Source organism: Barbus barbus, assembly GCF_936440315.1.
Source record: "Barbus barbus genome assembly, chromosome: 31".
Lineage (NCBI taxonomy): Eukaryota > Metazoa > Chordata > Actinopteri > Cypriniformes > Cyprinidae > Barbus > Barbus barbus.
In genome coordinates this window covers 822,351-849,034 of record NC_136759.1, presented here as the reverse complement: position 1 = coordinate 849,034, position 26,684 = coordinate 822,351, and the positions used below count along the sequence as shown (strand labels likewise).

The 26,684-nt window shown below is 36.3% G+C and overlaps 1 protein-coding gene across 2 annotated transcripts in view; it reads left to right on the top strand.

The window, feature by feature from the left end:
* The window catches only part of LOC306850958 (mitochondrial disaggregase-like), a 44,828-nt gene that overhangs the window by 6,934 nt on the left and 11,210 nt on the right, over positions 1–26,684 (top strand). For both annotated transcript variants that reach the window (XM_079386939.1, XM_079386940.1), the window contains exons 3-7: positions 345–431; positions 13,161–13,264; positions 15,694–15,822; positions 21,901–21,998; positions 25,540–25,654. In XM_079386939.1, coding sequence (XP_079243065.1) covers positions 345–431; positions 13,161–13,264; positions 15,694–15,822; positions 21,901–21,998; positions 25,540–25,654 — 533 coding nt within the window. The remainder of the gene's footprint in view (positions 1–344; positions 432–13,160; positions 13,265–15,693; positions 15,823–21,900; positions 21,999–25,539; positions 25,655–26,684) is intronic.

Sequence of the window (26,684 nt, the reverse complement as noted above, 5' to 3'; positions counted from 1 at the left end):
GTGTTGAGCGTCTGGACGTCTGTCAGAAACTGAATAAGCAGTCGAGTGTGTGTGAGAGAGTGTTTTGGGTTTCTGCCGTTTGGGCCCCGAAAGGCAGATGGCTCGGTGTGTGTGTGTGTGTGTGTGTTTGTGAGAGAGAGAGAGAGCCAGACACCAGATGTGTTAAGTGTTTTAAGTTAGAGGTCAGTCTGGTGAGGACGAGTAAGTGTCGCAGCTCACTGTTGACTGTAAACACTCACACACACACACACACACACACACTCTCTCTCTCGCTCACACACACACACACGGCCTCAGGGACGGTCTTTCTTCAGTTGTTCACTAACTCTCTTTGTGTGTTTTAGGTTGTTGGCGCAGGGAGCTGATCCGAACACTCGACACCGTTTGGGCTGGACACCTCTCATGGTGGCTGCTATGAATAGACAGCACAAGTGAGTGAGTGTGTGTGTCTGTGTGTGTGTGTGTGTGTGTGTTGGAGATACTACACATCTGTGATGTTTCTTTACTAAAACAAACCCACTGAGATCAGTATAGTGCAGTTAAACCACTCCTTCTGTTTGTAAAACATACTGTTTGTACTCAGTCACTGAATCAAATCAGATTCACCACTGCACTTCACAAAATCACAGTTTATTAACTAACAAACAAATCTTTTCTAAAACATATAGATGTGTCTCCAGACACTTGTGTTCAGTTACTCTTTCGTCTGTCTTGTTTTTATCTTCCTGTCATGTGTCGACGGCTGAATGTTGTTGTACCTCCTCTGACCAGTCAGACCAAATCACAGAATTACAAATAAACCACATTTTAGTGCATTTGTTTACTTTGCACACGGTTGTTCACAAGTGTTTTAAATGTTTCTGAAAGAAGTCTCATCTGCTCACTGACCGCTTCATTTATTTGATCAAAAATACAGGAAAATAGTGAAATATTATTCTAATGTAAAACAGCTGTTTTCTCTGTGAATATGTGTTAAAGTGTAATTTATTTCTGTGATCTGCAGCTGTATTTCCAGCATCATTACTGCAGTCTTCAGTGTCACATGATCTTCAGAAATCATAATAATATACTGATTTACTGATCAACAAACATTTCTGATTATTATCAATGTTGAACACAGTTGTACTGCTCAATATTTTTGTGGAAACTGTGATACATTTTATTTTTCAGGATTCACAGATGAATAGAAAGTTCAAAAGAACTGCATTTATTTGAAATAGAAATCTTTTGTAACATTATAAATGTCTTTACTCACTTTTGATCAATTTAATGCGTCCTTGATGAATAAGTGTTAATTTCTTTGGAAATATCTTACTAGACTTGTGAACAGTAGTGTGTATGTAGTTGTTACTGGACTTTACTGTCACAAGTACTCGTGTGTGTGTGTGTGTGTGTGTGTGTGTGTGTGTGTGTGTGTGTGTGTGTGTGTCTGTGTGTGTGTCTGTGTGTGTGTGTGTGTGTGTGTGTGTGTGTGTGTGTGTCTGTGTGTGTGTCTGTGTGTGTGTGTGTGTGTGTGTCTGTGTGTCTGTGTGTGTCTGTGTGTGTGTGTGTGTGTGTGTGTGTGTGTGTGTGTGTGTGTGTGTGTGTGTGTGTGTGTGTCTGTGTGTGTGTCTGTGTGTGTGTGTGTGTGTGTGTGTGTGTGTGTGTGTGTCTGTGTGTGTGTCTGTGTGTGTGTGTGTGTGTGTGTCTGTGTGTCTGTGTGTGTCTGTGTGTGTCTGTGTGGACGTTTTTGTGACAAATGAGGACATAAATTTGTATAATGACACAGATATAACACAGGTATTACAAGGTGAAGGTGACTTTTCAGGACATTGACCCATGTCTCCACTTTTCAAAACGCTTATAAATCATACAGAGTGAGGTTTTTTGGGAAAGTAGAAATGCACAAAGTCTCCTGTGAGGGCTAAGTTTAGGTGTAGGGTTGGTGTAGGGCAATAGCACACACAGTTTGTTCAGTATAAAAACCATTACGCCTATGGAATGTCCCCACTTTTCACAAAAACAAACGTGTGTTTGTGTGTGTGTTTGTGTGTGTGTGTGTGTGTGTGTGTGTGTGTGTGTGTGTATGTACAAATGTTTGTCTCAGTCCTGATCACTCTGAGCTCTTAATTACTGCTTCATTAGCTGCTGCTGTAAACACACGTATAGCAGACTGTGTCTGTGTGTCTGTGTGTGTGTGTGTGTGTGTGTGTGTGTGTGTGTGTGTGTGTGTGTGTGAACTCTTTACCCAGAATGCCGTGGCAGAACTTGTGTGTCAGAGGCCCACAGAACCTTTAATTTAATTGAATTAAAGCTCACTTAACAAACACACACAGACGGAGGAGAGACAGAAGGAGAAAGAGGGAGGAGGTCACCAAATCCAATTTCTGGAGTCAGTGTCACCCCTCGTTTGAAACAGGACTCATTTCACTGTGTCAACACACACACACACACACACCCCGAAAAGAGAGTACTGGTTACTCACAGTTTAACCAGAAACTAGCTGCGTATAGAAGAGAAGAACCAAGTGAAAACTACAATTAAATATGAAGTTCATGTCATCCCAAATCAAGTTTTCAATTCAATTCAAGTTTATTTGTATAGAGCTTTTTACGATACAAATCGTTGCAAAGCAGCTCTACAGGAATTTAAGTTTCCACAATATATTTATATATTACAGAACCTTAATATATTTAACTTATGGCAATATTTGTTAATTCTGTATGTTGTCTGAGCGTTGGCATCCTCTGAGGTCCTCTGAGGGGTTGGCATCATCTTTTCTCAGGTGTTCGGTCATCTCAGATCATTTAAGGGTTGGATCCAGACTGAAGCTTCTGTCATTCCTAGTTACCACGGGATGTTAATATCTATTGTATCTGAACCCCGAACGTTATCAGGAAGGCTATTCCAGAGTTTGGGAGCCAAATGTGAAAAAGCTCTACCTCCTTTAGTGGACTTTGCTATCCTAGGTACTACCAAAAGTCCAGAGTTTTGTGACCTTAGAGAGCGGGTTGGATTATAGCGTGGTAGAAGACAAGTTAGGTACGCAGGAGCTAAACCATTTAGGGCCTTATAAGCAAGTAATAATATTTTGTAAATGATACGGAACTGAATAGGTAGCCAGTGCAGAGAAATTGGGGTAATATGATCATATTTTCTTGATCTGGTAAGAACTCTAGCTGCTGCATTTTGGACTATCTGTAGCTTGTTTATTGAAGATGCAGGACAACCAGCTAGCAGTGCATTACAATAGTCCAGTCTAGAGGTCATGAATGCATGAACTAGCTTTTCTGCATCAGAAACAGGTAGCATGTTTCGAAGCTTGGCAATGTTTCTAAGATGGAAGAATGCTGTTTTTGTAACATGGGAAATATGATTTTCAAAGGACAAGTTGCTGTCTAATATAACACCCAGATTGTTTACTTTAGAGGACGTGACAGTGCATCCGTCTAGTTGCAAATTGTAATCCAAGAGATTCTGTGTACTGTTTTTTGGTCCAATAAGTAATATCTCTGTCTTATCTGAATTTAATAGGAGGAAATCGGTATGATTTATTTTCTTCACAAAATGTCAATGGGGTCTACAATCCCTTTTTTTAAAATGTTTTTATAATAAAGCAGATAATTCTATAATATGTACAGATTTTAAGGAATTTTTTTTTTTTTATTGGAATTCTCAATTATTCTCATTAATGAACAGTAAAAATATAATATTTTTTTTTAAATCAGCATAAAGACAGTATAACAAATATTGCTACAATGTATAAATATTTTATAATATAAATATTATATTTTATAATATATTAATAATATTTGTGTGTGTGTGTGTGTGTGTGTGTGTGTGTGTATATATATATATATATATATATATGTATGTCTTGAAGGTAATGTCACAATGCAAAAAAGGTTTTGTTTTCTTTGTAAAATATAATTTTGTTAACTCAAAGTATCATTTGTTCACAAGTTTTCATTTGTTAACATTAACTAAATTAGCTAACGTTATATTATTGTCACATAATGTTTTTAACATTTGTTAAATTCAGTGAGTGGCATCCAGTTATTGCCTGAAATAAATATGGTTATGCTTCTTTTCAGTTACATTTTCACAACATTTGTCAGTCTGATACAATAATTACTCAAACAGAAGGTAATATTAAAATCTCTGCATCAAATGTAAATGCAGTAGTTCATCCAGATATTCGTGAATCCAGAACATTCACTGCAGTGATAGTGTTCCGTCTGTGTGTGTGTGTGTGTGTGTGTGTGTGTGTGAGATAATACATCACGTCTCTTTTCAAGTGATTTTGATAAAAACAGACGCCTAAACTGTTGAAACCGTCACTCTCTCACTCACTGGAAATTGATTAATGGTGTTTCTATCAGTGTCTCTATTGAAAATATTATCATTTATCACAGATGCCTCACTCTGTGTGTGTGTGTGTCTCTCTCTCTGTTATGAGTGGCATAACTCATAGTCCTGTGTCTTCCTGTCATTCAAAGCCCCTGGTGGCCAATCAGAGCTGCAGGGGGAGCGAGGCTCCGCCCACACGGGCTCATATTTCAGCGCTGACTGTGATGCATAAACGACCTTCATCTCTCACATGTTTGTGATGCTCAGTCTGTGTATTTGATGGATTGATGAGCACATCACAGTATGTGTAGATGTGGTTTAGTTGTTGGTCTGGTTATGAATGTAGGTTTTAAGTCTCAGAAGGCAAGTTTGAATGTGTAGTGCCCTATGAAATCGGGTTTATTTTATTTTACCAAATTCCATTTAAATGGTTAAATTAAATTTTAGTAATCAAAAACCATGTCCAATTAATTGAAGTAATGAAATTTACACAGTTTAACATCAGCTTTAATAAAAGTTGAACAAACATGACATTTTTGGGGCCATATGAAGTGAAGTGACATACGACCAAGTACGTTGACCCATACAATTTTTTTTTTTTTATGTTAAACATTTTTAAAAAAAAATTTATTAATTCGTTGAACTGCAGTACTATTTAAGTGATCTTCAAACCAGTGTTTCGATTTTGGGTCATTTTGGACCCAAGTATGTATGGAGTACCATTAATGTCAAAAATACTTTTATCAAATTTCTATGAAGTTATATTAATGTCAAAAACTTTTGTAAAATATATTTAGCCTATTCTTCATATCTCACAGACTTTTTGGACTGATTTGATGAACATGAATATGGTCCTCTGTTGACGAACCATTGCAATGTGACAAAATGTATCGCTTTTTTCATCTGAAAGTGAAAGTTCATGCAAGTAAAATTTATTTTAGTTTAAAAACTTTTCAGAGTAATATTTATGCTTTTTTTGTTAAGAACATATATGTAGGTTTCATAAATTTGGACTTAATGTTTTGTAAATTTTGGACATAAATTTGAGCAATTGTGAGTTATAAATTCAAAGGAATTTAAATAATTTCCATTCACTCCAATCGGATTAATTCTCAGATTATATGTTCATTTAAATTTCATACAATGATATATTTAAATAACATTTCCCATCAATATTGAAAAAAAAAAGTGTATTTTGCATCATAGTTATTTTGTTTGTTTTTTGGTGAGATTCATGTGTAATTTATAATATCAAAAATGTTCTCTTTTTATTTTAAAAAAGGTAAGTACAATAATAACATAACTTTAGTTTTAAATATTAACAGCTGAATTTTCTTCACATTTTTGAGAAGGTGATATTTTGAGATACTATATGGTTTTAGTTTAAAAATAGTAAGTTAAGACTTAATAATGACTCTTTGGGTCCAGACTGACCCAGAAAGCGAAAATAGTCTACAGGTTATGAATGCATGAAGAGGGTTAAGATAAAACTTAGTTTTGGAGCTCATTTTATGTGCACATAAAAATCCTAAAATTCAGGTAATTTATGAACTGCACATGAATCTTGTATCCGATCCCATCACTTTGTCAGAGATGTCTTGGGTGTTGTGGGGTTTGTTGCTGTATTTTTCGGTGGTTTTGTTGGGTGTCATGGCGGGACAAACGCTCCGATAGCGTGATCAAAGTCTGCGACTGTTGCTCTTTTGAAAGCCAGAAGGATGTGCTTTAGACGGAGATGTTTGCTAAGCTTTGATTTGTGTGAGACTGTTTGCACTCTTAACCCAGCGACGGCCACCACCCAGATCTGTCCATTCACGTGGACAATGACCCGCCATGAAGAGCAGCCCTTGTTGACCGTTCCGATCGAGCGACACAAGGCCTCAGTCAAGGATAAAGAGCGCAGAAGTGAGGGAGCGAGGTGAAAGGGCTCTGGAGAGGGGGATTAGCACTCGTTTAGGGCTGGGATTATTCTGGAGTGGATGGGAACCCCTCATATCAAGGCTTTAACATCCATTCATGCCATTGCATGAGGTCCAGCATATTTTAATAATGCAAAGAGATTTTGCCGCTGTTATGTTACTTAATGTTAATTAAGCTGTTAAAAATGGTCATTAATTTGCCTCACTCTACAGCATCTTCTGTAAAAAAAAAAAAAAAAACTTTTTTACTGAATAATTTTTACTAAAGCATTTTGCAATCTTCTGTTTATTAATGATTTATTATGCATTTGTCTGTTGGAGTTGAATTCTAAATAAGATCCTCATTGCTTTGTGCAAGACAAATAAATTGGGATTGGACTGGAATTGCAAAAATATTAGCTTTGTTATTGATTAGTTAAATATTTAAGAAATTTAATGTTCATTGTCTTTAATTTAGTTCATTAAATTTAAGTGTTTTGTTTTTATTAATTTTTTTGTGTAAATGTATCCATTTAAGTTGAGTTTTGTCTCAAATAAATACTGATTGGATTACAAAAATAAATATCTGATAGTAAAACATTTAAAGATAATTCACAATTTTTTTATTTTAATGAAATGAATGTAGAATATTTTAGTTTGATCATGTTTTTTATTTAATATTTTTAGGGGACTTAGCATTATAAATTATAATTATGCAGTAGTTATAATCCATTTATTACCTGTTAACCACTTTTTGAATGTAATTGTTTTTATGTAAAATGCACAAAAATACTATTTTAATTTTTATATGAAATATAAAAACAGAAGCAGTCAAGAGTGTGTGTGTGTCTGTGTGTGTCTGTGTGTGTGTGTGTATATAGTATATATTTGTTTTACTCTAAAACAACGAGAAAATCAAATCCATAAATCTAAACAAGTTATGTTCCAAATTTGAGGTTGATATCACAAAAAATGAGCTTTCAGTCAGATTTAGTTTGAGAGCAGTACCAAACGCTTCCACTAGATGAAATTTGCTTCCCATTAATTTCCATTCCAGTCATTTTTGGCCGCGATCAGTCCAGGACCATTCAATCTTTTCAAATGTCCATGATTTTGTGTGTGTGTGTGTGTGTGTGTGTGTGCGTGTGTGTTCACATAGCAAGCGCCAAAACCTTTACCAAGTTTTGCACCATTCCATCGAAGGAAAAGAAGTCTACAAAGCCAAAATATCAAATTATTCGGTCAAAAATGATAAATACTGATTGACTATTAATATATGTAAAGATAATGCTCTTATCAGTGTAGTTAGTTTTCAATTCAGTTCTATCTTTTAGAATGTTTTCTGGTTTTATTAATTGTTTTTAGTGTAAATGTATCTGTTTAAGTGTAATTCTGTCATCCTTATTACCCAATTCAGTGTAGTTAGTTTTGTTGTGTAACTAGTGTAACTAATTGTTTAACTAGTTAAAGTCATGAGCAGTGTGTGGTTTGGTAAAGTATCTTCACTGGCACTTGAACACAGATGCACTTTGACCTTTGCTCTTACCACCTGTCAGATACAGAGACACAGGACTGGACAGCTGGACGTGGCTCCAGGTGTGTGTGTGTGTGTGTGTGTGTGTGTGAGCAGAAGGAAGTCTCCTGTCTGAGGTGTGTTTTGTAAACACTGGTTCAGGTGTGTGTCCGTATGTTCACTGTGATCTCCTCGTGTTTTGAGCGACAGAGCATCTGTGTGCAGCAATGTCTTGTTTAAATGAATCCTGACTGTTTTAAACATAACTCTGTCCTGATATAGCGTTATAACTTTTAACAATCGTGTTTTCGACAAACATTTGTGGTGTTGTTTTTTTTTTTGTTTTTTTTTATTTTACATTTTTAATATCCATTTTGTAAAACACGTTCATTATTCAAATAATGTGATGCAAAAATTTGTCATATTTAATAATCATCGTTATGCAAACAATATATGCTGTCACAATTTTGAATAATTAAAAAAAAATGCTTAAATAATCATTACTCAAATAATAATTTTCAAAATATTGACTATTAAAAAATGTGACTCAGTAATTTTCTAAATATTGAACAATCATTCAAATAATGTAACAGTTTTCAAAATTTTAAATAATTGTTATTTAAATAGTCAATTATTTTTCTAAAATATTTTTTTCTATAATTTTCTAAATATTGAAAAATCTGTATTCAAATAATGTGAAGCAATCATTTTCTAAATATTTAACAATTGTTCAACTTTGTGTAGATGAGTTAAAGGGGTCATGAACTGCCTCTTTTTACATCAAAAAACATAATGTAAAAGTAATAAGCTATTTTCTGCCGTGTTTTTAACATCAGAACGCTCTGTTTGAATAGGCGAGGTGGATTGTAGACTCGGAAGTAAAAAAGTAGTACTAAAACGTATAAATACATATCAAGCGATCTGTTTAACAGACAAAGCAATAGTGATCACATAATAAAAACAGTTACTCACACTTGTGTTCATCTTTTAGTTTCAGTCTTTCTGAAAATACCACTCCAAATTGTGCTTTGTTTGTAAACGAATCTGCGGTAAAATTAAGTGAAGACTAAGTTCTTACTGACGTGGTCTGGAACTAAAAATAAAGTTCATTCACTCTTTCCTAACGTTGGGATCAGAAGGAAGACAATGCAATAGGGATGTAACGCTATTATCAATACCGTGATATAGCGATAGCAAAACTGTCTGGATATTATCGTGGTCACATGATGATATGAAACGATAGGACTTCTGGGCAAAAAGTGTAGTTTTTAAAATATATTTAAACTTCTTATTCCAACATAAAAGGTCTTTAAAAAGGCGCACTTCGTTCAGACAAACTAATTATTTTGTCTTCCTAAAACAGCAGTGTGAATGTAATTTAGACTGAGACAGTATATCACAAATAAAAAGAGGGTTGAGTCCCCTTTAAAGTTCAGCTACAAGTCAATTCACTGACTTTTTCCTGACTTGAGTTTTCTTAGTAAAGGAACATGGGTTTGAGCTCTTAATTTTGACTCTCAAAGTGCATTAGATAGAACAATTTAACTTTAAAATGTTCACTTTTTTTTCAATTCTTCATTAGTATTTTTTATTTATTTTTTATTTTGGCAATTAATATCGTATCGTGGACTTCATATCGTTATATTATCGTATCGTGAGATTTTGATATTGTTACATCCCTACAACCCAAACACCGTTTTTCTACAGCTTGTCACTGCACCGCGTCTCGTCTTCAGAGCATCTTTATCATTTAGTTTCTGCGTAGACCTGCGCGTTGATCTCTCTTGTAAACAGTACATTCGCGAATCGGTCTGATGTAGAATCGGTGGGCGGGGCTAAACAGACAGTGATCTAGAATCGGTGGGCGGGGCTAAACAGACAGTGCTGTAGAATCGGTGGGCGGGGCTAAACAGACTGCTGTAGAATCGGTGGGCGGGGCTAAACAGACAGTGCTGTAGAATCGGTGGGCGGGGCTAAACAGACAGTGCTGTAGAATCGGTGGGCGGGGCTAAACAGACTGCTGTAGAATCGGTGGGCGGGGCTAAACAGACAGTGACGTCGATCTTCCTCTGTGGAGGCGGTGCTTATCCACACTGTTAGGGACTTTCAGCAACAGCTGCGAATGGAACGGCTACGATAACCAGAAGTAAGCAACCATAAACAATAATATTTCTATAATATTTAGAATAATATTTATTGAAATATTATGAGGAGGATGTTTAGGCAATACTTACATTGTTTGCTTCACATCATCTCTAGTCTGAGATGTTGTTACTAACAGCAGACATATCTTTGTACAAATGGAAAAATCGTTAAAATCAGTTTCATTTTAAAACATATCAACACAGATTAAATAAAAGACTAATGGTAGAATCATATAATGATGCAATTACAATGGTACATACCATAAAACAACATTTAGCAACCTAAATTGTCACGTTGTAACGACTACGGCAAACCAGCTGTTCTCCCGTAGTAAACGGTTACAGTAGAACCTCATTAAGTCGCAGTTAAATGCTGTTGCCGTTCCATCAGTGGCTGTTGCTTAAAGTCCCTATTGACATCATAGAGTGCCACATTCCACAAGTTGCTGTTTCGACAGACTGCCTTCAATATAAGCTGTTTTTAGACCAAAAACAAAGTTTTTTATAGTACAATGACCTCTTATATGTCAAAATATCAAGGGAATTTTAGTTTCTCAGTTCATGACCCTTTTAAAAATGAGTTGTTTGATTTAATTGTGTGTGCAGCATTCTGGAGTCTCTTGCTTTAGTTTGATAAATTAAATTGAATTTTATTTTTAGTTTATGAATGCTTTTATACAGAATAGCATGTGGAATAATGACATGCATCTGACTAGAGAAATCTGCAGGTTTCTTGAGCTCTGTTGAGCTCTTTGGAGTCTCAGCACACACGGATGTGTTTGAGTTTGTGCTTTGCTCAGGGTCACTACTCTTTGCTCTCACACATATGCTCTGTTTTCCTTAAACTCACATCTCATAGATAAACATACTGACCCTGAGAACATCACACACACACACACATATGATCCAGCTCAGAGCAACAGCCACATTCTCTGGATCCAGACGCATTTAAAGTACCTCGATGTCCAGATTTAAGCATCGTGTGTGTGTGTGTGTGTGTGTGTGTGTGGTGGTCAGAATGCTGTTTGTTTTGACGCTGCACTGACTCTTTTTGGGAGTGTGTGTTCCGTTCACTCAAGTGTTCTGGAACCCCGTTCCGCTCCAGGCCAGCAGTGTCTCCATGGCAACGCTGGCCCCTCCCACCACACACTTGCCCTGCCCACAGGTGGATTTATCCATCTGTCTGTCAAAATACTGACTAACTGTTCAATTACACAGTGAAGAGTTTCTGTCTGTATGTCGGGTGGATATTTATTGATCAGTTTTCATGCTCATTGTTAAACACTTATTCAAAAAATATGCTGCCATAATTTTCTAATTACAGTGGGGCAAATAAGTATTTGATACACTGCCGATTTTCAAGTTTTCCCACTTACAAAGAACGGAGAGATCTGTAATCTTCATCGTAGGTACAGTTTAACTGTGAGAGACAGAATATTTAAAAAAATCCAGAAAATCACATTGTATGATTTTTAAATAATTAACTTCCATTTTATTGCATGAAATAAGTATTTGATCACCTACCAACCAGCAAGAATTCTGGCTCTCACAGACCTGTTAGTTTGTCTTTAAGAAGCCCTCCTATCCTCCACTCATTACCTGTATTAATTACACCTGTTTGAACTCGTTACCTGTATAAAAGACACCTGTTCACACACTCAATCAATCAGACTCCAACCTCTCCACTATGGGCAAGACCAAAGAGCTGTCTAAGGACACTAGGGACAAAATTGTAGACCTGCACAAGGCTGGGATGGGCTACAGGACAATAGGCAAACAGCTTGATGAGAAGACAACAACTGTTGGCGCAATTATTAGAAAATGGAAGAAATTCAAGATGACTGTCAATCTCCCTCGGACTGGGGCTCCATGCAAGATCTGGCCTCGTGGAGTATCAATGATCCTGAGAAAGGTGAGGGATCAGCCTAGAACTACACGGGAGGACCTGGTCAATGACCTGAAGAGAGCTGGGACCACAGTCTCAACGGTTACCGTTAGTAACACACTACACCGTCATGGATTAAAATCATGCAGCGCTGCTCAAGCCAGCACATGTCCAGACCCGTCTGAAGTTTGCCAAAGACCATCTGGATGATCCAGAGGAGGCATGGGAGAAGGTCATGTGGTCAGATGAAACCAAAATAGAACTTTTTGGTATAAACTCCACTCGCCGTGTTTGGAGGAAGAAGGATGAGTACGATCCCAAGAACACCATCCCAACCGTGAAGCATGGGGGTGGAAACATCATGCTTTGGGGGTGCTTTTCTGCAAAGGGGACAGGACGACTGCATCGTATTGAGGGGAGGATGGATGGGGCCATGTATCGTGAGATTTTGGGCAACAACCTCCTTCCCTCAGTAAGAGCATTGAAGATGGGTCATGGCTGGGTCTTCCAGCATGACAATGACCCCAAACACACAGTAAGGGCAACTAAGGAGTGGCTCCATAAGAAGCATTTCAAGATCCTGGAGTGGCCTAGCCAGTCTCCAGACCTGAACCCAATAGAAAATCTATGGAGGGAGCTGAGACTCCGTGTTTCCCAACGACAGCCCCAAAACCTGAAAGATCTGGAGAAGACCTGTATGGAGCAGTGGGCCAGAATCCCTGCTGCAGTGTGTGCAAACCTGCTCAAGAACTACAGGAAACCTCTGACCTCTGTGATTGTAAACAAAGGTTTCTGTACCAAATATTAAGTTCTGTTTTTCTATTGTATCAAATATTTATTTCATGCAATAAAATGGAAATTAATTATTCAAAAATCATACTATGTGATTTTCTGGATTATTTTAAATATTCTGTCTCTCACAGTTGAGGTGTAGCTACGATGAAGATTACAGATCTCTCCATTCTTTGTAAGTGGGAAAACTTGAAGAATCGTCAGTGTATCAAATACTTATTTGGCCCACTGTATTGAATAATCATTGATGCTGAATACTCATCATATAAATAATGTGACCCAATAATTAAATTAAATAATCATTACTCAAATATGATTCCATAATTTTCTAAGTATTGAATCATCATTATTTAAATATGGCGATATATTTTTTTTATATTGAACAATCATTAAAACAATGTGATGCAATAATTTTCTAAATATTGAATAATCATTATTCAAGTAATGTGATGAAAAAATATTCTAAATATTAAATAACTTATATAATGTGACAATTATTTCCTAAATATTGAATAATCATTATTCAAATAGTTTGTATGTGTGTGTGAGTGTGTGTGTGTGTGTGTGTGTGTTACTGAAGCGTGTGTTTTATTGGTCAGTGTGGTGAAGGTGCTGCTGGAGGCCGGTGCTGATCTGAACCTGGGCGATGACTTCAACAGCGTGTATGAAACGGCTCGAGAGAAGGGCGTTCACTCGTTAGAGGGTGAGACACGCATCTACATGTGCTTCATCATCACCATTATCATCATCATCCTCGTTCTTATTTATAAACCCATTCACACACACTTGTAAACACAGCAGGAGTGTGTGTTATTACACAGATCAATTTTAACACGCTCATTTTGTGCTGTTTGCATATCGACACTAGATTTATTTCACAGCGTGTTTTTTGTAAGTGTTTTCCGCACACACACACGCACACACACACAGACGTGTGTCATATCTGGCTGCTGTATGTATATTACTCACATTTGTTTTGTTGGCAGTTTTTTGGTCTTGAAGGAGCATCTTTCCCTGAAGCACCATGATGAATGTGTGTGTGTATGTGTGTGTGGAATATGAGAATATTCCAGCAGACTGTGTGTGTGTGTGTGTGTGATGGATCGCCAGGCTCTGCTCGTCTGACGGTTTATTGGGTTTTGTTGTGATTATCTGGCTCTTAGACATTAGTTACCCGTGACGATCCGCCTGACAGCAGCCCAGAGAGAAAATATGTTTCTGCACACAGACAGGAGAAAAACACTGTTGCTGCTTCATGATTTATTTGCGCGTGTCTGCGCTGAGAATAATTGTGCGCTTTATATGAGCGCTTTTACATGCGTTTGTCCTTAATTCGAGCGGTTTGTCTTGTTTTAAGAACACCGTTGAACATCGTCAGCCTCTCCTCCTTCATTCTTACCGTCTCAGTCTCTGTGTCTCCGTTTCAGTGCATTTTCTACAACAATAATACATTTGTATTGCTGAAACGGTGCAAAATAAATCACATAAAAATAACATGAAAATAGCTCAAATGGAGTAAATGAGGAGCATTAAGGAGCCTGTGAAATCAGTTTGTTTCCTGTTTCCTGTCAAAATAGGAAGGGAAGGAAAATCTTTTACACCACAGTCGTGAACATGATTTACTTTATGAATATCCTTGAGTACAGCATGATATTATGAGTAATTTTTCCCAGAAGAGGACTCTACAAATGTTAAATGTGTTTATTTGCAGAAAGTGTTTAAAAATGTAATAACAAATAAAAATATTTATAAATAATAAAAAATATTTATAATATTTATAAAATTATGAGCTCAAAGATAAAAACTTGATCTAAGAGACATGTAGAAAACAATAAATCAAATGATTGTAAAATAGTGGATAAAACTGGAATTGAACCGTCAGGAAAACATATAGATGTTACTGTCATGAATTATGCTATTATATTTAATCTAAAATAAACATGAATTACACAATTAACAATCAGTAACAAATATAGGAGTTGAGTATTTTAAGTGTCTGAAATCAATTATTTTTGTCATCTTTCATGAGTATATTTGTGCTCAAATACAGACTTGAGCTAAAAGAAACAAAACTCACATTCTGAATTCATGAGCTCTTTAACATAAAGTAAATTCAAATAAAATATTATTAATTTACTTTTTGGCATTAAATAGGAAATCAGCACCTTTTTATATTAATTATGAATTATGCAATTAACCCATTTAATCCCACCGGTCAAAATTGTGACTAAAAAAGGTTTTCATTTATAAAGCTCTAAAAAGCATACTGACTGATGTTTTAGTGCACTTCCTGCAAACATGGAAAAAATAAAGGGTCTCAATGAAATGCAAATTGTCACATGACCAGAGCAGTTTACTTCCTGTTTGCTCCTTGACTGCATCAAAGCTACAAAACAAAAGGCTAGTAAAGTATGTTAACATAAAGATATGACAAAGATTTTTGGGCCGCATTATCTTTAAGGTGTCTAGTATTAATATATGAATTCACAATTATTACATTTTGTTGAGTGTGGTCATAGAGTGAGTAAACATGTTGATGGTCACAATAGGGACCGCTGGGATAACAGTGAACTTAGGTATACAATATCAATCCAGTTGCAGTTGTTAGTGAAAATTGCACTAAAATGTTGCAATGACAAAATATTGCACTAAATTAAAAGTTCAAATGTTGAGCAACAACAAGTTACAATATTGATGTTGCAATAGTGGTAGCACTAATATAACAATTTCATGATATATGTTACAATAAAGTAACAATTTTGAAATACGCTGATGGTTGTATTTTTTGTATTTTATCTCGGTGTTCTTATCAGTGTTTTGTAAGGGTTTTTTATGCACAATAGTAACCCTAGAATGTGATGAAACAGAGTTTGAAATAGCTGCGCTGAGATATATAACAAGTTTTATGACTGCAGAAATATGTTAATTTAGTATGCACAATTGTAACCGATCTTTGAGTCTGTTTTTTTTTCTGTTTTTGTTGACTTTGATAGGGTTTGCTGAACTCGCAAAACATCTAGAATCAGCTGTTATTCAGCGTGCAGTGTGTGTGTGTGTGTGTGTGTGTGTGTGTGTGTGTATGTGTGTGAGTGTGTGTCAGTGTTTGTGATCTTGTTGAATTGTCTCTGTCAGTGCTGGTGAGCCGCGAGGACGAGTTCAGCAATCGTCTCAGCAGCCGCGCTTCTTTCCGAGGCTGTTCTGCTCTGCATTACGCTGCACTGGCCGATGACCTGCGGAGCGTCCGGACGCTGCTGGATGCAGGTGAGCGCACACACACACACACAAACTCACTCACTCACACACACAAACATATATTCACTCACTCACACACACAAACACATACTCACTTACTCATTCTCACACACACAAACATACTCACTCAAACATACTCACGCATACACAAACACATACTCGCTCACGTACTCACTCTCACACACACACATTCTCACTCACACACAAACACATGCTCACTCACTCTCACACACAAACACAAACACATATTCACTCTCACACAAACATACTCACTCTCACACACACACACACACACTCACTCTCACACACACACACACACACACTCACTCACACACTCACACACACACACACACACACACACAAACACATACTCACTCACACACAAACACACACACACAAACACATACACATACTCACTCACACACACACACACACAAACACATACACATACTCACTCACACACACACACACACACACACACACACAAACACATACTCACTCACTCTCACACAAACATACTCACTCTCACACACACACACACACACTCACTCTCACACACACACACACACACACTCACTCACACACTCACACACACACACACACACACACACAAACACATACTCACTCACACACAAACACACACACACAAACACATACACATACTCACTCACACACACACACACACAAACACATACACATACTCACTCACACACACACACACACACACACACAAACACATACTCACTCACTCTCACACAAACATACTCACTCTCAAACACACACACACACACACACACACACAAACACATACTCACTCACTCTCACACAAACATACTCACTCTCACACACACACACACACATACACATCCCAATACAGTGTTCAGAAAGGAAATTAAATGTGCTACAGAACCCCTAAAGGGAAAAATAGCCTACGAAATGGGAGGATAAAAAAAAAATATTTCAATACGTTTGCAATTAAATCATTGGGTAATTACACTGTATATAAATTGCGGGCATTAGGGAGCTGCTGCTAATATGCAGGGCATTGAAACTGCTTTCGAATGCGCACTCTTATTTCACTTTCACTTTCGAGATTTGCCATCACACGGACTCTATACTACGGAGCGGCAGTACTTACCACACATTACATACGAGATTAGCTATTCGCCATTGTCCTATCAGTCATCTCTCCTTACTCTCTGTGTATGTGGTAAGTGTGGTAAGTAACTTTCATGCGCTGTAATGTAACAGGCAACCGCTAGCTAACGGCTAATAGCTCTGTCTTCAGTGTCACATGATCTTCAGAAATCATTATAATATACTGATTTACTGCTCAACAAACATTTCTGATTATTATTATTATTATTGTCCATTTTCAAAACGGTTAATTTTTTCAGGATTCTTTGATGAATAGAAAGATCTAGAGATCAGCGTTTATCTGAAATAATAAGCTTTTGTAATATTATACACCATACCATTCAAAAGCTAGGAGTCAGTATAATTTTGGGAAAGAAATTATAGAAATTAATACTTTTATTTAGCAAGGATGCTTTAAATTGATCAAAAGTGATGATAAAGACAAAATACTTTTGACTGATGGTGTATGAGTTTTTGTCTTGTATTTCTAAATGATATAGTTTAGCAGTTTTACATTTTAGACACAATACTGTCTGTTTTTGCACTATTTCACCAACAACTTGGTGTTTCGTTCCTGAACGAATCAGTGTTTTTGAATGACTCAGTGATTCAGTGATCCATTCGTAAAGAGTCACTTGCCTTGTTTCTGAATGAATCGGTTGAATGAATGATTCAGTGACTCACTCTTTAACACATTAAATGTGAACTCAAAGATTTATTTAAATAAAATGAATGTACAGCGTACAATTAAAATTGAACAATTAGCAAAAACTTTTTATAAATTATTAATAAAATAATAAATTATATTTATTACTAACATGGTTTCAGTGACTCACATTGCTAATTCGTGTAATTTATTTTAATTTATTTAAAATGAATTTTAAATATTTAGATAATATTATTTTAAATGTAAATAAATTATATTAATTAGTAACATGAATTCAATGACTCGTGTGTTACTAAATTTATTTATATTTATTTAAAATAAGTTTTAACATTTATTTATTATTATTATTTTATTTAATACTATTGTTGTTATTTTATTTTATATTCCGTTTTATTTTAAATATTTATATTTAATATATATTTATATTTAAATTTAAATAAATTGTATTAATTAGCAACATAAATTCAATGACTCGCGTGTTACTAAATAATGTAATTTAAATTTATTCATGACATGTCGTGTCATTTCATTTAAAAAAAAACATTTCATATTTCAGTATTCAAAATATTATTTACACTGCAATTACAATATATAATATTGTAAGTGGATTTTGTTGACACTGTTTTAATGTCTTATTATTCTAATTGAATTTATGTAAGCATTTGACATAAAAGATGATGCATACATCTAAAAAAGTTAGAAAAAATGCCCTTATGAATGAAAGAAGTTACTTTTCTTCCTCATATCTTGTGATCCAAGTAATCAGCTGCACATTTTCACCTGCTGGAGCAGAATCAAGTGTTTGTGACAAGCGTCTGTGTTTGGCTAATATAGAGCAGCTCTTCTTGTTAGCCTGAGGCCATCCAGCTTGACCTTTGACCTCTGGAGTAACGACACTGTGGCTTATGTGACCTGCACATGAGAGGTGACAGGAAGAGTTGTGTGAGTGTGTGTGATTTACATGAGTGTGTTATTATAGCTGCAGGGCACACACACACACACACTGTCTCCCCGTCTCTTTCTGATGTGCGGTTGCTCGCTCAAACACACACACACACACACACACACACACTCACACAGTCTGTGTCTCTGTCTCTGTGCAGTCACACACTCACTTTAAGCATCAACACTTTCTATAAATCACGGGATGTTTTTGGGAGCAGATACATTTTTAGATTAAAGTGACAGAAACGACCCAAACAAAGAACAAAATCGCTCGTTTTGATGCCGAGAAATTGCATTACGCTGTGGAGCGCATTACCCAGAAGTCTTAGTGGAAGCAGGCCACGCCCCCTCAGACAGAGCAGCGCCGCGCGTCCCGCCGAGGAGCATCTATCAGGCCGATGACATCATCAGTGTGAGACAGACTAATGCGATGAGAACGAGCCGAGCGTCTGTCTGTGTGCTGAACCTACATAGACAGCATTTAACATGAAATCAGAACCGACTCTCAATTCATATAGCTGCACTTATTCTGAACGTTTCATTTGTTATTCTACAGAAAAATAATGTTGGTCTTTGCAAACTTTCTTTTAAATGTAATGACTTGTTTCTCCTCCTTGATTAACATGAGCAGTTTTACCCAGAGTATTTTTATGCTGGAGTATTATTTAATATTGTGCAGTATGCTAAAGATCGTGTGCTTCTCGTAAGCAGTGAGGGTTCATGATGCTGAAGATAGAAGACAGCCAATCAACCTAATGGCCTTTATAACCTGTGCTGTTCTTAAATCAGTATGTATAATAATAATAATATAAATGATTAATATACAATATACAATTATATATATAATTATATAAAATGCATTCTTAAAATAAATGATATAAATCATAATGCATAATTAGAATAAATGAAAAATATAATAGATGTATATTAATAATTTATATGCATATAAAATATATGAATATAATAAATATATTCAGTGCTGTCAAACGATAAATTGCATCCAAAATAAAAGTTCTTGTTTACATAATATATTATGTATATATTTAATAAAAATGTTATGATTATACATTTAAAATATTTATATATATGTGAATATAAATATATACATGGAAATATTTTTAAAATATCTGCTGTATGTGTGTGTATTTACATGTACATAATAAATATAAATAGTATGCACACATATATATATATATATATATATATATATATATATATGTAAACAAAAACTCTTATTTTGGATGCGATTAATCGTTTGACAGCACTAATATATATATATGTACCGGTATGTATATGTGTATGTATGTATACTGTAAAATATTAGATATGCTATATACACTACTGTTCAAAGGTTTTGAAAGAACTTATTTATTTGATCAAAAATACAGTAATATTGTGAAATGTTACAATTTAAAATAGCTATTTTCAATGTGAATATATTGTCAAAAAATTGTATATTGTATTGTGATCTGCAGCTGTATTTTCAGCATCATTACTCCAGTCTTCAGTGTCACATGATCTTCAGAAATCATAATAATATACTGATTTACTGATCAACAAACATTTCTGATTATTATCAATGTTGAACACAGTTGTGCTGCACAATATTTTTGTGGAAACTGTGATGCATTTTATTTTTCAGGATTCACAGATGAATAGAAAGTTCAAAAGAACAGCATTTATTTGAAATAGAAATCTTTACTGTCACTTTTAATCTATTTAATGTGTCCTTGATAAATGAAAGCATTAATTGTTTAATAATAATCAGCCGTGTGTGTGTTATGCAGCACGTGCACAGATCTACCAGTCGAGTCTCCTCATGAACCATTTTTCTTTATAAGTATTTTTTCAAACTTCCGAGGGCATTTTTCATCAGTTTTGCGCTCTAAGTCTACTGGAGTTCAGAACACACACCTGCGGGCAGGTGAGCGGCTTTATTTCCCTCATGAGCGACCGGTCAGTGTGAGTCTCCATCTATCACTGCTTTCCTGAAGGTGTGAGGGCTCTGAGCTCTGACCACAGCCCCAGTAGAGCTCACCCTGCCTGGGGACGGAGCGAGCGAGACGCCCCTGACTCCCAGCGGTGAACTCTGACCCCGGGGGTCAAACACCGCCACCAGCTGCAGCGAGTGTGTGTGTGTGTGTGTGTGTGTGAGACCCTGCACCGTGAGCCCGTCGGGAACAGTGTGTGATATTAGACGACTAAATGATGCTATTTATTATGTCGCTACGAGAGACTCGCTGCGGAGGAGAGACGAGCTCGTCTTGTATTTCTTTATTAGTTTTCCAGTTTCTGTTTGTCCGCTATCGATTGAGATTTGTTAGACGGACACGTTTAAGGTTTTATCAATAATCCGGGCGATTACCCACAATGCCCGGGGACTCGGCAGCTCCAGTGTACGGATATTGATTCTGCGTTTGCGGATAAACTGTATTTTACAAGCGGGGAAGGAAGTGTTTGTTCCATGTCTAATTTAATGTGGGATGATGTTTTTATTTCTGTCTGTTTCTTTGTGTTAGAGTCGAGTGCTGAGACCGTGACCGTCATGTGACAGAGGGCGAGGTTTTACTGTAGCTTTTACCGCAAACGTGTCCCAAACACATCGAGACAAGAACGTGTTATTAAACCAAAGCAGAACAGAGTTTAATTGTTTACGGTCACAATTTGCTGTACACTGTAAAAAAATAAAATAATTTTACTCAACTAAAATATCCAAGTTGTCAAAATGTTAACTTGACTAAACTTTTAAAATTTTAAGTCAGCTGGGTACTAATTTTTAAATACTAATTATTTTAAGTTGACTCAACAAATAATTTTTTAAAGCAGAATTCATAAAAGCACCTGATTATTTCCTGAACAACTTTGCATTTTTAACAAACTAAGCTTTAAATAGGAAAACTATCGAAACTCTTTGGTCATTTTTGAGCGAGATGCTAATGGTCTAATACGATTCAATGAATTATGCTAAGCTAAACTAAAAGTGCATTTTCACGTCTATATTCAAAAATGGGAGGGACAGTTAAAGGGTTAAATTTTTACTTTGTGCAGTTCAGATGCTGTGGTGTTTTTGCTGCATCGGCATGTGTGTGTGTGCGGGGGGGCAGGTCAGGGCAAAAGGCAGCACTAAACATCACACATCTGACACACACTGCGGTTTGTTTTAATTGTCAAACACAAGCACAGTGTGACGTCATCCCCGCAGGAATCAAACACGCGCTGACGTCCGGATGCAGCCGGCCGAGTGTCATTCACACAACACTGTCCACACAGACCCCCGACCGAGAGCAACCGCTTGACCCACACCCTAACGCTAACCTCTGACCTCTCGCCGTGTGCAGGTGCCAACCCCTTACAGAAGAACGACCTGGGCCACACGCCGCTGACGTACGCCAAAGAGGGAGAGATGGCCACGCTGCTCAAAGAGTCCCAGAACACGGTAAAACATGGCAAAATCATGGTGAATTCAGCTTCTTTAGACGAGAAAATACACACAAAACGCTAGAAGGTGGGGTTTTTTGACAGACTGAAAGTCACTCATAACTGTTTCATCTTTTGGAAACTTGTTCAAACGGTCAATACCTTACTTTATAAATAGTATTTAATAATATATGTGACCCTTGAGCACAAAACCAGTCTTAAGTCGCTGGGGTATATTTATAGCAATAGCCAACAATACATTGTATGGATCAAAATTATCAATTTTTCTTTTATGCCAAAAATCATTAGGATATTAAGATCATGTTCCATGAAGATATTTAGTAAATTTCCTACAGTAAATATATCCAAACTTCATTTTTGATTAGTAATATGCATTGCTAAGAACTTCATTTGAACAACTTTAAAGGAGATTTTCTCAATATTTAGATTTTTTGCTCCCTCAGATTCCAGATTTTCTAATAGTTGTATCTCAGACTAATATTGTCCTATCATAACAAACCATACATCAATGGAAAGATTATTTATTCAGATGATGTATAAATCTCAATTAAAAAAAAAATGTACCCTTATGACTGGTTTTGTGCTCCAGGGTCACATACAGGAGCATCTCAAAAAAATTGAATATTGTGTAAAAGTTCATTTTTTCTTGTAACTTATTTCAAAAAGTGAAACTTTCATATATTTTAGATTCATTACATGTAAAGTAAAACATTTCAAAAGTTTTTCTGTTTTAATTTTGATTAAAGTCAAAAATCAGTATCTCAAAATATTAGAATATTTACATTTGAGTCTCAATTAATGACCATCTCTACAGTATAAATTCAGGGTATCTCTTGTTCTTTGAAACCACAATAATGGAGAAGACTGCTGACTCTGCAATGATCCAGAAGATGAACATTGACGCCCTCCACAAAGAGGGTAAGTCACAGAGGGTCATTACTGAAAGCTGTGGCTGTTTACAGAGTGCTGTATCAAAGCATATTAAATGCAAAGTTGACTGGAAGGAAGAATTTGGGTAGGAAAAAGTGCACAAGCAACAGGGATGACCGCAAGCTTGAGAATACTGTCCAGCAAAGCTGATTCAAACACTTGTGAGAGCTTCAGAAGGAGTGGACTGAAGCTGGAGTCAGTGCATCAAGAGTCTCCACGCTCAGACGTCTTCAGGAAAAGAGCTACCAAGCCACTTCTGAACCAGAGACAACGTCAGAAGCGTCTTACCTGGGCTGTGGAGAAAAAGAACTGGACTGATGCTCAGTGGTCCAAAGTCCTCTTTTCAGATGAAAGTAAATTTTGCATTTGATTTGGAAATCAAGGTCCCAGAGTCTGGAGGAAGAGTGGAGAGGCACAGAATCCATGAACATACTTTTCAGAAGCCTGACATTTGTTTAAAATATCCTTTTTTTAATTGATATTATGTAATATTCAAATTTTCTGAGACACTGAATTTTGGGTTTTCATTAAGCCATAATCATCAAAATTTCAAGAAATAAAGGCTTGAAATATTTCACTCTATGTGTAATGAATCTGTATAATATATGGGTTTCACTTTCTGAAATGAGTGACAAAAAATATTGACCTTTTTCACGATATTCAATTTTTTTTTTTAGATGTACCTGTATAATAAGTATTATTCCCTATCACTCAAAACAAGATCCTTGTCTTAGTGACAACTTCAAATTTTCATTACAAAACTTTATAATAGCCTAAATTATATCAACCCATTTATTAGGTTAATTTATGTAATTTCAAGACATGGTAAATCATATTTTATCATATTTGCAGCACTACATAAATGAGTAAAGTTAAAGAAATATTGATTTTAAAATTATTTTTAAAAACCACTAACCAGTAATTATATATGCCTGGAAAAGTCATGGCAATACATTGATCAAATATGGGAGTGCTGTAAAAAAAAAGAAAAAAAAGGGTTCATTTGATCCAGTGTTATTTTAGTATAACAGATACAATTATAGTTTTAATATTTTGAGGGGGGGGGGGGATATATGTTTATATATATATATATATATATATATATATATATATATATATATATTTATAGTGACGAGCGTCCCGAGTCCACATCAGCGTTGCCCTGGAAATTGACGTGGAGCACCTGTTCACAGCTCATCACGGGCTGATCGGCCACACCTGCGCCTCGAGAATGCTCACAGAGAACCGAGCGTTAGGTTGCTGTCTCATGGAGAGGCTTCTCACTCTTCCTCTGTGAGCATGCTGTTTAAATACAGCCAGTCTGACGAGGCGCAGGCGTGGCCGATCAGCCCGTGATGAGCTGTGAACAGGTGCTCCACGTCAATTTCCAGGGCAACGCTGATGTGGACTCGGGACGCTCGTCACTATATATATATATATATATATATATATATATATGTATGTATATGTATGTATATGTTATTTTAGTTAAACTAAATGAAATGAGAAGTGTTTTAAATATATTTCAGTCAATGTTTCAAGTAACATACTTTTTTTTTATGGTTAGTTTTTGTTTTAGTTAATGATAATAGTCCTGATTTGAACACATTTTACCCTGGTAAAGTCCTGTGGAATCCGTCTCCAGATCTCATCAGTTCAGGGTGATAATGTGTGTGTAATCTGCTGATTTGTGTGTATTTACTCTGGATTAAGTCTGTAATCCACAGTAATCCTGTTGGAGGTTTAATGAGCTGCAGGTGAAACCATCATGATCCCGTATCACTGTTACAGGCCTCAGGGCGTCACACACACACACACACACACACACACACGCTCTCACACACACACACACACACACACGCTCTCACACACACACACACTCACTCTCACACACACACGCTCTCACACACACATACACACACCCCTGCTGACGAACTCAATCTGCTAATGACGTCACTGATAAACCTCAGACACTCTTTTATATAAAGCTGGATATAGAATGGATAAATCGCAGCTGCATTATTGTTTATAATCTCATATAAGATAAATGCAACTATATTATCACAGCCCTATATATAAAGTTGGACGTCCAACTTTATTTACATGCATACAGTACACTCACGTAAAGCAATATATACTCTATTGCAGATCTCAACTGCATGATTTTTTATAGTCTCAGAATGTAAACTATAATATCATCAGGCTCTAATCTGCTAAACTACAAGGCATGAAGATATTAAGATATTAGAAACATCAGTATCATCATTTTTTGTAAAGCTGCACTGAAACAATGTGTTATGAAAAGCACTATATAAATAAATTTGACTTGTCTCTTTACATACTGAAAATATGCAGAAATATTATGAGGAGAGAAGACACTTGTTATAACAAAGTTTGCTGGATTTTATATTATATATTACTAAATATTTTAGGACTTTAAATTATATGCTATAAATCGTACTATACTATGGTTTCAAAAGGGTTCAGATTTTTGCGATTGATATCAAATTGAAATAACTTACAGTTTAGTTACAGTTAAAATTGATTGTCATTGTGTGTGTGTGTGTGTGTGTGTTTGTGTGTGTGTGTGTGTGTGTGTGTGTGTGTAGTTTGCGGAGGCGCAGCGGAAGCGAGAGGCGGAGGAGAGGAGGAAGTTTCCTCTGGAGCGCAGACTGAAGGAGCACATTATTGGACAGGAAGGAGCCATCAATACAGTCGCATCAGGTACACACACACACACACACACACACGAGCCCCAGTGCATGATGGTCCACACAGCTCCAGGCTTGAGTGTCTGTCTGCTCAACTCTGCTGATTGCATTTGCATCTAGTAAATGCTCTGTTTGGACTGGACAGTTCAGAGAGTTACGTCTGTGACTGTCTTCCTTTCATTTCCTCTGTTTTTGTGGGTGCAGATAATTCATTAATGCAGATTTGAGTGTGTGTGTGTCTCTCTCTCTCTCTGTGAGTGAGTGTGTGTGTGTGTGTGTGTGTGTGTGTGTGTCTCTCTCTCTCTCTCTGTGAGTGTGTGTGTGTGATTTGAGTGTATTACGCAGCTGCTCCAGAGTTACGTCTGCTTCTTAACTCGATTACTGCATCTTCCTGCCGGCGTCTCCGTCTCTCCATCACTTCCTGTGTTGTTCTGTTTCCAGCAGATCGGTTGACTCTCTCCAGTCCTCATGTTTGTTGTCTCTCCTCATACTTCATTTCTTTTCTTTGATTTTTCTTTTGTGCATGCGTGTGTGTGTGTGTCGTCTATGAGTCCCAGGACAGACAGAAAGACCGATATGAGTTAAAACACAATAACATACGCCTCTAATAAATACTGAACACACACACACACCGAGGGGTGTTTGTTTATCGATCAGTGAGCTTTTACAGAAGTGTGTGTGTATGTGTGTGCGCACGCACATATGGGGCAGAGTTTTGCTCAGTTTTGCCCTGTTTGAACTCTGAACAACCCTATTGACTAATACAACTTCTTTAGGGATTGAATTCAGTGCCTAATTGGAAACATTGCAATAAAGCAATATTAATTGAATATTTTAATCATTTTATTTTATTTTTATTTATTTACTATTATTTTACATTATTTCTGAATGTAATAATAAAATGCAACTTACAAAAAAGATCATAACAAAATTATTATTATTATTTATTTCCAAACACTGGTAGGTTTGTGAATGTTTGCAAAGTTACCAAAAGCCTGTTTTTGATCAGCAGCTCTTCTGAGTGTTTTTGCATGTCGTTCGCA